The sequence below is a fragment of the Lissotriton helveticus genome, chromosome 8, assembly GCF_964261635.1.
Source record: "Lissotriton helveticus chromosome 8, aLisHel1.1, whole genome shotgun sequence".
Classification (NCBI taxonomy): Eukaryota; Metazoa; Chordata; class Amphibia; order Caudata; family Salamandridae; genus Lissotriton; species Lissotriton helveticus.
The window spans coordinates 976,077,286-976,091,627 of NC_136069.1; the positions used below are offsets into that span (position 1 = coordinate 976,077,286).

General features: G+C 45.4%; 1 protein-coding gene across 1 annotated transcript in view; it reads left to right on the forward strand.

Annotated features, from left to right (window-relative positions):
• LOC144773041 (von Willebrand factor A domain-containing protein 5A-like) overlaps positions 1 to 14,342 on the forward strand; it is a 584,045-nt gene that overhangs the window by 275,723 nt on the left and 293,980 nt on the right. Inside the window, exon 11 of the mRNA XM_078657811.1 lies at positions 10,139 to 10,253. Within this exon, the coding sequence (XP_078513937.1) occupies positions 10,139 to 10,253 (115 nt within the window). The remainder of the gene's footprint in view (positions 1 to 10,138; positions 10,254 to 14,342) is intronic.

The following is a 14,342-nucleotide window of genomic DNA, read 5'->3' on the forward strand; positions in this document are numbered from 1 at the left end:
CTCCCACTCACAAGAAGGACATCACAAACAGCAGTGGTGCAAGCTTCTCACACTCACAAGAAGGACATCACAGGCAGCAGCGCAAACTTCTCACACTCACAGGGACGACATCGCAGGCAGCAGCAGTGCAAGCTTCTTACACTCACAAGGAGACCACAGGCAGCAGAGGTGCAAGCTTCTCACACTGGCAAGAACGACATCACAGGCAGCAGTGGTGCAAGCTTCCCTCACACACTCACAGCAGGTACTGTGCCAAGGCAGCAGCAGCAACAGAGCAAGAGTCCCTTACAAAGAACAGGCACAGCACAGAGATGCACAATGCAATCTTCTCATACTCACAGGCAGCAGCGGTGCAAGCTTCTCACACTCACAAGAAGGACATCACAGGCAGCAGCTGTGCAAGCTTCTTACACTCACAAGGAGACCACAGGCAGCTGAGGTGCAAGCTTCTCCCACTCACAAGAAGGACATCACAAGCAGCAGCGGTGCAAGCTTCTCACACTCACAAGAACGACATCACAGGCAGCAGCAGTGCAAGCTTCTTACACTCACAAGGAGACCACAGGCAGCAGAGGTGCAAGCTTCTCACACTCGCAAGAACGACATCACAAGCAGCAGTGGTGCAAGCTTCCCTCACACACTCACAGCAGGTACTGTGCCAAGGCAGCAGTAGCAACAGAGCAAGAGTCCCTTACAAAGAACAGGAACAGCACAGAGATGCACAATGCAATCTTCTCATACTCACAGGCAGCAGCGGTGCAAGCTTCTCACACTCACAAGAAGGACATCACAGGCAGCAGCTGTGGAAGCTTCTTACACTCACAAGGAGACCACAGGCAGCTGAGGTGCAAGCTTCTCCCACTCACAAGGACATCACAAGCAGCAGCGGTGCAAGCTTCTCACACTCACAATAACGACATCACAGGCAGCAGCAGTGCAAGCTTCTTACACTCACAAGGAGACCACAGGCAGCAGAGGTGCAAGCTTCTCACACTCGCAAGAACGACATCACAAGCAGCAGTGGTGCAAGCTTCCCTTACACGCTCTCAGCAGGTACTGTGCCAAGGCAGCAGCAGCAACAGAGCAAGAGTCCCTTACAAAGAACAGGCACAGCACAGAGATGCACAATGCAATCTTCTCATACTCACAGGCAGCAGCGGTGCAAGCTTCTCACACTCACATGAAGGACATCACAGGCAGCAGCTGTGCAAGCTTCTTACACTCACAAGGAGACCACAGGCAGCTGTGGTGCAAGCTTCTCCCACTCACAAGAAGGACATCACAAGCAGCAGCGGTGCAAGCTTCTCACACTCACAAGAACGACATCACAGGCAGCAGCAGTGCAAGCTTCTTACACTCACAAGGAGACCACAGGCAGCAGAGGTGCAAGCTTCTCACACTCGCAAGAACGACATCACAAGCAGCAGTGGTGCAAGCTTCCCTTACACGCTCTCAGCAGGTACTGTGCCAAGGCAGCAGCAGCAACAGAGCAAGAGTCCCTTACAAAGAACAGGCACAGCACAGAGATGCACAATGCAATCTTCTCATACTCACAGGCAGCAGCGGTGCAAGCTTCTCACACTCACATGAAGGACATCACAGGCAGCAGCTGTGCAAGCTTCTTACACTCACAAGGAGACCACAGGCAGCTGTGGTGCAAGCTTCTCCCACTCACAAGAAGGACATCACAAGCAGCAGCGGTGCAAGCTTCTCACACTCACAAGAACGACATCACAGGCAGCAGCAGTGCAAGCTTCTTACACTCACAAGGAGACCACAGGCAGCAGAGGTGCAAGCTTCTCACACTCACAAGAAGGACATCACAGGCAGTAACGGTGCAATATTCTCACACTCACAGTACACACCACATGAACACACTCCATAACACATAGCAACAATACATTGGCATTTACAATGCCATTAGCTCAAACACAAATAAATCCGAGCCCGATTGCATTTCTAATGCTTGTTATTTCACGCATTTGGCTCCAGCAGCATTAACGCTTAAAGATGAGAAATCACCACAGGAAGAAGACAAAGCCCAGGGAAGACCAAAAGGGAGCAGCTGATAAATAGCTGAAGGACAAAATAGATATTGGGGGGTGGGGTGGCTTAACCATATGCCCATTGTGTCTTTCCTTTTTCTCCAACTTCCTGTACCTCAGTGCCAGGGTTGAGATAAAATTGATTGACGTTGGTAAGTCTCAGGACAGGTGGGTCTTAACTCCATGTTGTTCCACTTTAGTTCTGATTGGTTCATAATTACCTCATCGTTGGGTACATGCCATTCTTTTCCAACCACCTTTCCGAATCTGTGATTGTTAGTCTAAGTGTAGGCCATAATTCACAAAGATAAGTCTTTTATTCTCAGGCTCTGAATAATGGTGCCACAACAAATGTTATTTTGTAAAGTCTCATAGAAAGTTTAAAAGCTTGGTGCAGAATCTTATTTCCATTCCATGGGAAAATAGGCATGTAAAAAAGTTAAGATAAAACATAATGCTGGAAAAGGTTTTACCTTTACCTTTAGTAAGTCTCTGGAGTGTCTGCTGAGTATCAAAGATACCTATCCAAAGCAGATGCCCATGTTTCAGGCCAATTGCATTGCCTTATTAGAAACGCTAAACTTGAGAGAAGCAGTCAACTGTAAGCATGAGAAATTGCCCATTAATTGAATGGATCCCAACATGTGTGCATTGAGTCCCTTATACTGTGAAGAAGTAATAGGCCAATTCAAGTGATCCGATTTAAAGGTAAATCTTCAAGTCAAACTTTGGCAGTTGGCACCATTCATCCTTGTTGATCCAAAATGTTTGCCAAGGCTCCCCAGCTCCTTCTGATCATTAAGCCACCTGCTTATCATGCTGTGACACAATGCAATGTAAAATGACCTCCTAGATGGAGAAATAATGGAGCTTTCTGAAATGCCATCCCAATCTGTTCTAAGCCTGTGGTCTCAGCTGCACAGAGTGTACCTTTCAAGTTCCCTGGCATAAGATGCAATTGATGGCAAGGGGGACCGAGGATGGTCATGGCATCTTGCTAGAAGTAAGGTTGACCGAGGTACAATAGTAGTTGCCCTCATCCATATCCGGGGAGGTGAGAGTTTGAATGCTAGGAATTGTATCCTTATTAGTTCTGTTTACATTATACCATGATAACTCGCAAAGCATTAATCCCGCACTTAATGTAATGCTCATGAACTTGATATTACATATGCAGTTACAAATGTAAACAATCTTACAGATGTGATTACATATCACGGTATAGTAATACACATTGTAAGAGACAACTATGAAAGTAACATTATGTTTGTGGCATGTGTAGTTATAGATACACATGATCTGTATACTCCTGCCATCTAGTTTGGGCTCAGACATGTGCAACTTGTTAATCTTTCGAAGAAGTTCAAATCACAAGGCATAGTGACTCCTTCTATGACTGGTAATGGGAATGGACATCAGCTCCATTGTTAGATTGGGTCAATACTTCATGCTGTTCGTCGCTCTCAGTACATTCACCCTACTTAACAGAAGCAATCGTCCTTCTGCTTCATTTTTGATTGCAGGAACCTCTGTTGGCCTCTACTACCAAGTTCTTCTGTTCCCCATCTCAGGGCACTTGCTCCCTCAGGGGGGCTTTTTGTCCTCGTCTTCCATCAAGAATAGAACCCCCATGGTGGAAACGGCCCCTTTCCGGTACTGTCCACAGAGCCTTTCAAAATACCTCTGGACAGATCCCCATCAGGTCTGTCTTTTTTGTCTTTTACCGGGGCACGACAACCCCTCCTGAAGCCTGCCTTGTGTTAAACAAAAGGTGCAGTACCAACTGGATTGGCATCTTACTCAGCGTACAATGTCCCAACACCATGAAGAAGGGACAATGACCTTTTTGGAAACCAAGATGTCGAGTTGGAACCAGAGACCCTTTACTTCAACCTGGGACAGGACACGCACTCCAGATCTGAGACACCCATCCAACAGAAGATGTTGAGAGTGAGTACAACAACACATCCACCTCCACCATCACCCCAGCATCGATAAGCCGAGCTCTGCCCTTGAGGGTCTTGGGCATTGCCCCACAAAGCCCAGACACAAACTTCCGGATTGACAATCATGTAAGGCCATGGTCGGTACAGAATGAAGGCCTTGGAGCGCAGTATGAGACTAGCACCAGAACTGAAGTAGCTGCTCCAGACCCGCCCACCAGCACCAGCAACACCTTTAAAGCAGACATCAAAACCCAGTTCAACTCCCAAGGTTCCTTTGGTGCTGAAAAGCCATTCAGAGTTGGGGTTTACAATAAATGCCACCAAGGCGCACCTACAGCCCCAACATATTAAACCTTTCCTAGAGTTGATTCTCTATGCCATTGCTGGCAGGGCCCATCCCAACCAACACAGGGGGCAGGCATTTCAGCCTTGTTTTCAGGCAGCTTGTCTTTTTCCAGTGAGAAACATTATGTACCTTTTAGGGTTGAAGGCACCCTGCATTGTCATGGTTCCCCATTTTAGACTCCACATGCAGCCATTACATGCATACCTTTAAGCCCAGTGGTCACAAGCGAAGGTTCATCTATAATATCTAGTGTTGGTAAGTTTCCAGTCTCATCCCTTCTGCAGTGTTTGAAAGGCAACAACCTTGCAGGGCAGGCTCTTCAAGCACCATATCTACACAAGATATCAGCCAAGAAGCAAGAGTACCACATCAACTACCTGGAATTCCATGCCGTTCAGCTAGCCCTAAAGACTTTCTTTGAGAGCGGTCAGGGCAAGTTAGTACTCATAAAGATAGACAATATGACACACATGCATTATCTCCATAAATAAGGCAGCATCCATTTGTAGAATTTGTTGACACTAGTACAGAAGATTTGGCATTGAGCAATTCATCATCAGATACACCTCTTAGCGAAGTATCAACCCAGAGAGAACAAATACTTTGTGAACCTGCTCAGCAGGACGCATCAACAAGTCCACGAGTGAGAACCCCACTCATTAATCTAACTACCCTGCTTCCAATGTTGGGGATGTCTACAGATAGACTTATTCGCTACTCATGAAAACGCATAATGCTATAACTTCGCCTTCAGATTCCCCCACCCACAGCCCATGGGCAGTGCTCTATGGATGAACTGGTGTGAGAAAGTGCCCTCTGTCTGCATGGTTGCCCCCACTTTTTTGCTGAATTGCTGATGTGCTTAGACTGAGTGTGCCCTGGGCTCCTGCTAATCAGGTACCTAAGGCCTATGTTCTTTCCCTAAAACAGCATTGAAGCCTAAACCCAATTGGCATCTCTGGCCACAGGTCAGCACCTGGTAAATGGTACCACGGGTACCCAGGGCACTGTGACCAGAGAAGGCCTCTAAGGGCTGCAGCACTTATTGTGCTACCCTTAGAGGTCCTGTACCCTTACACACACATACACACACTGCCTTTGCAGGCTGCATGTTTTGGTGCAGAACAAAGTGAAGAGTCGACATGGCACACATCTTTGTGTGCCATGCCTACAAACCACTGCCCTGGCATAGATCATTCACCCCTCTAGCTGGGTGCACTATACCAGAGGTGAGGGTACGGGTGCATGAGCCCTGTACCCCTACCGTGTCGAAGTCCATTCTTAGACATTTTAAGTGCAGTGCTGCCATTTAGAGTATATGGTGCTGGGAGTTTGTCATTACGAACTCCACAGCACCATAATGGCTACACTGAAAACTGAGAAGTTTGGTATCAAACTCCTCAGTACATTAAACCCACACTGATGCCAGTGTGGGATTTAATGAAAAAGTGCACACAGAGGGCATTTTAGAGATGCCCCCTGAAAACTAACCTACCACTAGTGTCCAGGCTTAGTGGCTGCTTTCAGCTGCTCCAGCAGACTTGTTTCTGGACCCCTGGGTCGAGAGCCTGCTGCTCTCTGGGGCCTGAAACAATGTACCTCCTGGGACAAGGTGCCAAGCCTCCTCCCCCAGGATGGACAGGGTTCACGAAGGGGAAGCTTCAAAGGCTTGCCGCCTTTGTGACCTTCCCCAAGCCACTTGCTGCTCTCAGCAACTGGTTCTCACTGGTGCTGACCCCCACTTTGGACGGGAGAACCAGTGGGAGAAACAAGTGAGGAAGAGAGGTGTGGCCACCTCTACTCACTCCACCCCTCAGGTGGTGGAGGCGAGGTGAAGCACAACTCTCAGTCCACGCAATCTTGAAGATGGGGGGACTCAGCCAACCAGGGATAGGCTCATGCCCTCCTCCCACTGGAGGGTGGCATAATAGGGGGGTGTACTCACCCCATCGAAGGGGCCCATGGGTCCCTGCCTTTTACCTACTTGTGATGCCCTTAAATCTAGTATTTAGGGGCACACCTGAACTTTGCTTCCTCAGACAAGAACCTTCAACAAGAGAAGAACAAGAAGGACCGAACAGCATGCCGAAGCTAACAAGAAGACGACGCCCACTGACTTGGCCCCCAGCCCTACCCTCCTGTCTCCACCTCGAACCTACCCCATCGAAATCCCAGTGTGTCCTGCAGCAAGCAACCTCGAAAACCCCAGAGGACCTGCCTGCCTTGAAACCACACTGTGAGACTTTGTCTCCTGTGAACACCAGATTTGTTCATCTGCAACCTCTTGCTCCAGCCAGACACAGCCAATCTGCCCCACTCTGCACCCACCATCCACAGCCCAAGCTCGAGTGAGCAAACACCACGAGGAGGTCACCCCGGCGATCCTGACCCGAGATCCGACGACCCATCAATCCTCCAGCCGACACCTGCAGCCTAAATCCAGAAGGCCCCCCTAACCGTGACCAGGAGCTGGTAAGAAGATCCGACCCCAAATGGCACCCCTGCACCCGACGCCCCACGGCTTTGTGTGCCCAAACCAACGGTGCCTAAACAACCCCTAACTTCCCAACTTACCTCTCAAAGTGGTGGTTGCACCCAGAAGACCTTCGTCCCCGAGCCTGAAGTGTCTTTGCAAATCGGAGGTTCCCCATTGAAACCAACAGGGCTCCTGATGTCAAAACAGCACCCTGCACCCGGCCGCCCTAGTGCCACTGAGGTTTGCATATTTGGTGCTACTTTGTTTCCCCATTTGCCCTGAGATAAAGTCCAGGAGCTTTGCTCCCATAACCCAGTGGCCTGCTTGCCAGCAGCCACCAACCAGAGGCCCCCTATCTCCCATTGAATAACATTGGGCATCAGCACTCTGCACCCAGCTGCCCTAGTGCCGCTGAGGGTGTAACGAGAGTGCATCCTTGACCCTGGGGGAACCCTTGTTCTAACTCCAGAAGCTCCAATCCAAAGACCGATTACTTACCTTGTAACCATTAACTTAATTTCTCTCCATAGAAACCTATTGACTGTTTTTCTCTGAAAAATGTTCCAAGTGTGAAGTTGAGTTGATTTGTATGGAAACCTGAAAAATAACAATTGTGCAAAACTGATTTTACTTACCTTTTCTCTAGGAACTGTCCCAATGTGATATCTAGGTATATATCACACTGAGTAGAAAAAGTAATCTTAAAAGTAATCTCAAAAGTAAAGTAAAAGTAACTTACCTGTAATTTCCATTGCAAAGTCGATACAAAGTATATGTACAGCATTTCACAGTATTGCATTACCAGTAATTCAGACTGTACCCATTTCAAAGTACATTTTACAATTGCATTTCAAACTGTATATTTACTGCAAAGTATTTATTAACTTACCTGTGCCAGGCTTGCTTGGTTCTAGAAAATAAAAGAACTAAAATAATATTTTATACAAAAACAATTGGTCTGAAGTTTAGTCTTTCGGTGTGTGAATTCATATGCTGACTGAGTGTGTACAATAAATGCTTAACACTGTCCTCTGATACTGCCTTACTGCTCGACCACACTACCACAAATAGAGAGCGAGGTGTTATCTAACTTTACCTTTGGCTACCTTTGGGGATCCATTGAACTCTGTGCACACTATACCTCACTTTGGTATAGTATATACAGAGCCAGCTTCCTACAACTTGTCACCGATATTTGCGCACAGTTTCCTCCTCTCCCACTCCTTCTATACAGGGGACAAACAACCATGGTTATCAACCCTCCTAGAAATGTCTCTCAGTACTCACAAAAGGCTACCCAATAGGCCAGACCTTCTCATGCAGGAATACTGTAGGATCAGACACACAGACCCCAGAAAACGGAATATAGCAATTTGACACTTAAGGTCTTAGAATTCAGTTACTTGGGACTTCCACAGAAGGTTATTGATCCTCTTAAGGAAGGCCACAGACCCACCGCTAGAACTTATTATGCAGCAAAGTAGAAACTGTTTTTCCACTACTGCATTTATAAAACCATTGACCCCCTTACATTGGATCTTTTCAGGATGGTGTTATTTACTCCACCTACAAACATCAGGATTAGTGTACACTTCCATACGTCTACACCTGGGGCCTATCCCTGCAAGCATGGAAAATAGGTTACATTGATCTCTGCTCAGAATTCCAGTCATCAATGTCTTCATGGAGGCCTCAAAAGGGTTATTCCACCAAGAGTCCCACCTATCCCTCTTGGGATCTCAAAATAATACAAGATTCATTGGTCACCTCCATATGAGCCATTGCAATCCTGTCCCATGCAATTACTTCACTAAGGTGTACAAGTGAGTGACAAGCCCTCACTTTACAAAAACCTTTCATTCAATATCATACAGATAGTGTTGTACTACGGACTGACCATAAATCCCTCCTTGAAAGTTATCGCTCCCTTTCACTTTAATCAAACATTTGAACAAACAGTTTTTTTCCCTCACCCAGACTCAGTTGCAGAAAGGGCACTTCACACACTGGGCTCTAATGTACTACATCAATATAAATAAACCCAAAGTGGATGGGGCATGTTGTCCTTCATCCTGCTCACCATCAGATGCACAGGAGAGGACCCTCTTTTTACAAAATCTGCCATGGTTGCCCCATTTGCCAACAATAACCTCAGTTGGCCAGGGCCAACATCTTGCCATGGGTGCCTCTATATGACACTGGTACCCAAGTATGCCAAAAACTACATATAATATGCCATTCACTGAATTTGACTACTAATGTCATCCATGTACCCTTCTATCAAAATTTACCTCTAGTATGATTGGGTCAGCATTTTATGTTTGTCCACCTATACGCCACACCTGTCCTCCAGGAATCACCTCCAGCATGCTAGCGCTAGGATTTTGACATGGGTGTTCCATAACAAGAATTACCTCAATCATGCCTGCACCAGCTATTTGCTGTGGATGCCCTATATGTCCAGTATTATCTCTAATATGCCAGGTCCCAGTCTGCAAATATTTCCCTCGAACATGCCAACACCAGTATCTTGCCAGGACTAAAAGCAGACTTGTAAGCATAACACCACATGCTCACTCATGCTAATTTACATTCAATAACTCACACTCATTGTCAGCTACTCACTCCTACTCGATCATTTTCACTCACTTGCACTCATATTTACACTCGCACAGTGTTGCTCATTCTTACACTAATTCACTCACACCTAGTCATACTGACTTGCGCTCATTCTTACTTGCGCTCACTCCTACTGTCACTCTATCAGTCCCATTCACCATCACTCACTCGTACTCATTTATTGACTTTCAATCTCATTTTTGCCACTCCCATTTCTGGCTGTCACTTTCAATCATACGCAAATTTTCACATACACACACGTTTACACATAAACACACCCTTTTTGCGCAAAATCTCGATCACCACCATGCACACAAAACACTTTTAAAAACATTGTTTACTTGCCTGATGTTCCAGTTTTTATTGCTCCGAAAGTGAATAATATACAATTATTCGCTATTACTTTAATTAAAAATGAAGTGAATGGATTGTGAGGCCGCTCCTGTCTTCTTGGCCCTGATTTTGTCACCTCTGAGGCCAGGTGTTGCAAAATTGATGCCAGGGGTTGCATGGAGCAGGCCAGGGGTCGCAGCTGCAATCCTTAAATGACATCTATGCACTCTACCTTCCAGATCACTACTTTGTCTAGGTGTCTGCCACTGCATGTAATTTGTGCTTGTCTTACAAGTCTAATTGGATGCCTATTAACTCACTCTACGGACTATCATTCACGGGTGAACTCTTCCCCTGTCTTGTACCTCTGCAGGTGCTTTGCCTTTGGAATTGGAGAAGGGGCTTCCACAGCTCTTATTAAAGGCATCACCCGAGCTGCCAATGGCACTTGTGAGTTTATAACTGGAAAAGAAAGGATGCAGCCCAAGGTGAGAATCTGTCCACCTACAGATAGTGAGATCCATTTTTATCATTGCCTGTCATACTTTAAAAAATAAATATACCTTTATTAGTAGTTTGTTTTCATTGCTTTAACAAGAACACCTTTGTTCACATGTACAGACAGTCACATGGTGTATACAGTGTTACCAATTAGAAATGCATTATATCAATTACATTTTCATTTGGGTCAATTATTCACCATAAAAAGCAATGTGTCTAAAAGACAAATTCACTTATACCTGGAGTATTTACTTAAAGTCCTGCTTGCTCGAAGGAGTTTATCATAACGATCTGCAAAGATATACATTTAATTACATTAAACCTATCACATCCAATACCTACTATTAACCATTTTGGTGGTGTGTCTCCCGGTGTCGTCCCACCATGTGTTTGTCTAATATGTTTGTCAGGGGATATGAGCTGGTCCAGTTTAAAAGTCATATCAAATATATGCGTTATTAGGGTATCGTTAGGGGTGCATGGAGGGCGCATGTGGGGGGAAGCCAGTCCAACGCAGGAGGGTGTCAGCTCAGTTATGGTTCACTCCCTATTCTCACTTCAGTTCTGCTAGTCTTTTGATCCTGTTTACCCAGTATTACTTTCTTGTTAGTCTAATACCTCATCTTCTTCTGCATCAAGTTCATATCTTGTCTCCGCTTGCCTCTCGTACTTAATTAATTTTTCTTAGTCTGTCCCTTGCTACATACTCTATTTTAACCTGCATAGGAGTGTGTGAAATCCATGTACTCCTACTCAAATATGATAATTGCTTCCTATTTCTTTAGTATTTTTTCATCCTCACAACACAGACACAACTTCATATGCATGCCTCTAACCACCCAACATCCTCAAACTACCACATGCACAATGCCACTAATGCTTGTAAATGCAGTTTCTGCAGTACTCCAATCTCTAGCAATGAAATACCTCATCACCTGTCAAACTCTACACTCCTCACGGAAACATGGCTCTGTCCCATATTCTCGTAGAGCTAGGCATTCTTGTTCCCCCAGGCTATAGCATCCAAAAGGTGGATCACAGATATAAAAAGGGAGCATTGTTTCCATCATCCATGGTCCTGCATCTTAGGCAAGCACGACACACTCCACTCCATGGAGCTCCTTGTATGACAAGTTTCACTTTCCTCCGCTCATTCAGCCACTTTCTGCATTATTTACAGGCCTCTTGTTCGTAATAAAGACTTGATTAACTAATTCTCAGATCTCACCACTTAATCTGAGATTCCCAAACTGCCCCAATGGATGACTTCAACCTCCCATACATAAGCATTAAAAATAATTTAAGCATAATAGACATAAGCGTGAAAAGAAACACAAGACAGGCCTTCTCAACTTCACCAATATTCTCTATGTGGCACAGCATGTCACTCAGTCAGTAAACTCAAAGCCACAGCCTCAGCCTTGTCTTCACAACATCACCAACCACTGAATACATATATCACATACACCCAGACAGACAACCTTGCCTTTTCCATATTCCTGCTATGTACCATGCCAACACACTGGGGGCATCCCAAAAGAGCATTACAAGCCTCTAGATCGTTCATAGACTTCTCCACCTACAGCCAAAAGCTTACACGTCTCTTGCACTGCCACCTGAACTTCAGTATCAACACCCTTCTAAATTACTTAAATGGTTTTCTGAAAAATCATGTGAACACCCACCCTCCAATGAAAACATGCAGGAGCAAGCTAGACCTTCACACCCTAGTGCTCCAAGGTCTTCACTGACTACAAATGCTCCATCTGCATACAGGAAACAAAATTGAAGAAAAACAGAACCTCCAGTGACCTTACGGCACTGAATGCACTCCACTCAAAACATAAGGAACTCCTTACATCAATCAAAGCAGAGTACAATGCTGTATCATCAGTGGAGCTGCCATAAAAAGTAGAACATTCTTCAAAACAATCAAGCACTGCATCACCCCTCCACCTTCCTGACACTCCTTCCTATCATCCACCGACACATACACCACAATCAGCCTCTTCTGTGATAAAATACAGAAGATTTGATGTGCATAACAACATCAAGTCTGCTTTTCTTAGACCCAGCACTTTGGTTAACAACATGCAATGGTCATCCTTCAAATCCTTGTCTCCGATCTTGTTCTTATATTCAACTGCCTTCAAAGACACCTCATATGAAGTTGATAATGTACCCTCATTCTTCATCAAAGCCCTCCTTTGAGAAGCTTTCTCACTCTTAGTCACCATTGCAATGTCTACCGTACTCAAAGCACCTTCCCAGTAGCTTTCAAGGCCAGCAGGATTATCCCACTCCTGAAGAAATTCAATCTATACAGCGGTGACCTTGCCAGTTACCGGCCCATCACTCACCTACCCTTCACCGGCAAGTTAATTGAACAAGCAGTCTACGCTCAATTCCCAAGATCACTAATGTCAACCACCTACTGCACAACTATCAACTTGGCTTCGGATTACACTATACCACAGGGACAACTATGTTACAGACTGCAGATGACTGCGACCTGACAAAGATGAAGGGGACCATGGATTGTGATGCTTTTGGACTCTCAGCTGCTCTCGATACCATAAACTATCTTTCTCTCATTCACACCCTGAAATCTTGAATGGAATTCACTGTCAACAACATTGACTGGTTTTCTTTTTACCTATGCAACTGAGACCAGTTTATTCACATGGGCATTGCCATGTCCCAGAAGATCTCCATCATCCACAGAGTCCTTTTTGTTTACACCTTGTCCCTTGTAATCTTCAACCTCTTCTTAGAGCCCCTTGGCGCTGTACCCACCACCATCACAAAAATCTATTTGAAAGTCTCCTATGCTTAGACATCCTATTTGTCAAACTCCCTCTATTCCTCATCCAGACCTACATGTCCACACCTACCTGAGGTTCAACCTCATCAAGGCAGAATTCCTGTTGTATGCCAAGGACAACATGCAACAACTAGTTGAGACCTGGTACAATGGCATGGACCTGGACCAAGTCAAACCCCAATGTTCCCTAATGCAAACTCATTTAGATTCAGCCTGGATACTAACATAAACCTAAAGTAAAACATAGCAAGAAAACATGGGTAGTATGGTACCAATTCTCTCTACCAAAGAAAGTGAAACCGCACCTCCCTAAAGCGACTTCAGGACTACTGTTTGGACTCTTGCATCTGAATGGTAGCATGCTGTGCTCCATGTCCTCCCAGATGCTATACTGACCTCCCTTATAGGCATCCAGCATGTCTCATCCATTCCTGAAGAAATGTGATCACATCATTCCCATCCTGATGGAACTCAACTGGTTTCACTTGCCGAACCTTGCCATATTTAAAACAAGCTGCATGAAATACAAGGCTACCATTCTCCCCTATATTTGGCTGATAAGCTCACCTTCTCAAGTGATTCTCTGCTCCAAGTTAGGAAAGAACTCAAAAGTCACCCCCTTAAAGAACACTACATCATGGTGCAGTAACAATCTACTTCAGCCCCTAAACCCTGCTACCTGTCCATATACTTGTTGATTCTGTTTGGCAGTGTATAGCACTCGGCTGCCATTTGACTACATTTGCCTTCTTTAAGTGCCATATACATAGAGACGTATTCAGGTGTTATCACCTTTATTCCTTCAAGTGTCTTTCACAGAATCTCTTGCACTACACCCATCCTCTATCTCTGCACTTTTCAACATGTCCAGGTGATATCATAGGCTATTCACCCTCATGGACTGAAAGTTTGCTGCTTCCCCAAATCTTTATTTCTTCAGTTCCTCTCCTCTCCTGGTGAATATCACCCCTGCCACATACAGCATTCTTGTTTGTGGCTGACCAATCCAGTCACTAATGAGCCTGCATGATTGATTGTGTACTTTTGCATCCTGGTGAAGGTTGTATGCTGTAGATGAACATCCTCATTTTGCAGCTCTTGGTTCTTCTGTGGTCTTCTATGCATTGCCATCTAGCATTACCCGTGTGGCCTAGATTTAGCAGCACCCCCCTGTACTTTACCGAAGTGCGCTTGTTCAAAAAAGTGACACTTAAAGCCATACCCCTGACTGCTGTACTGGCAACTGCCAAGT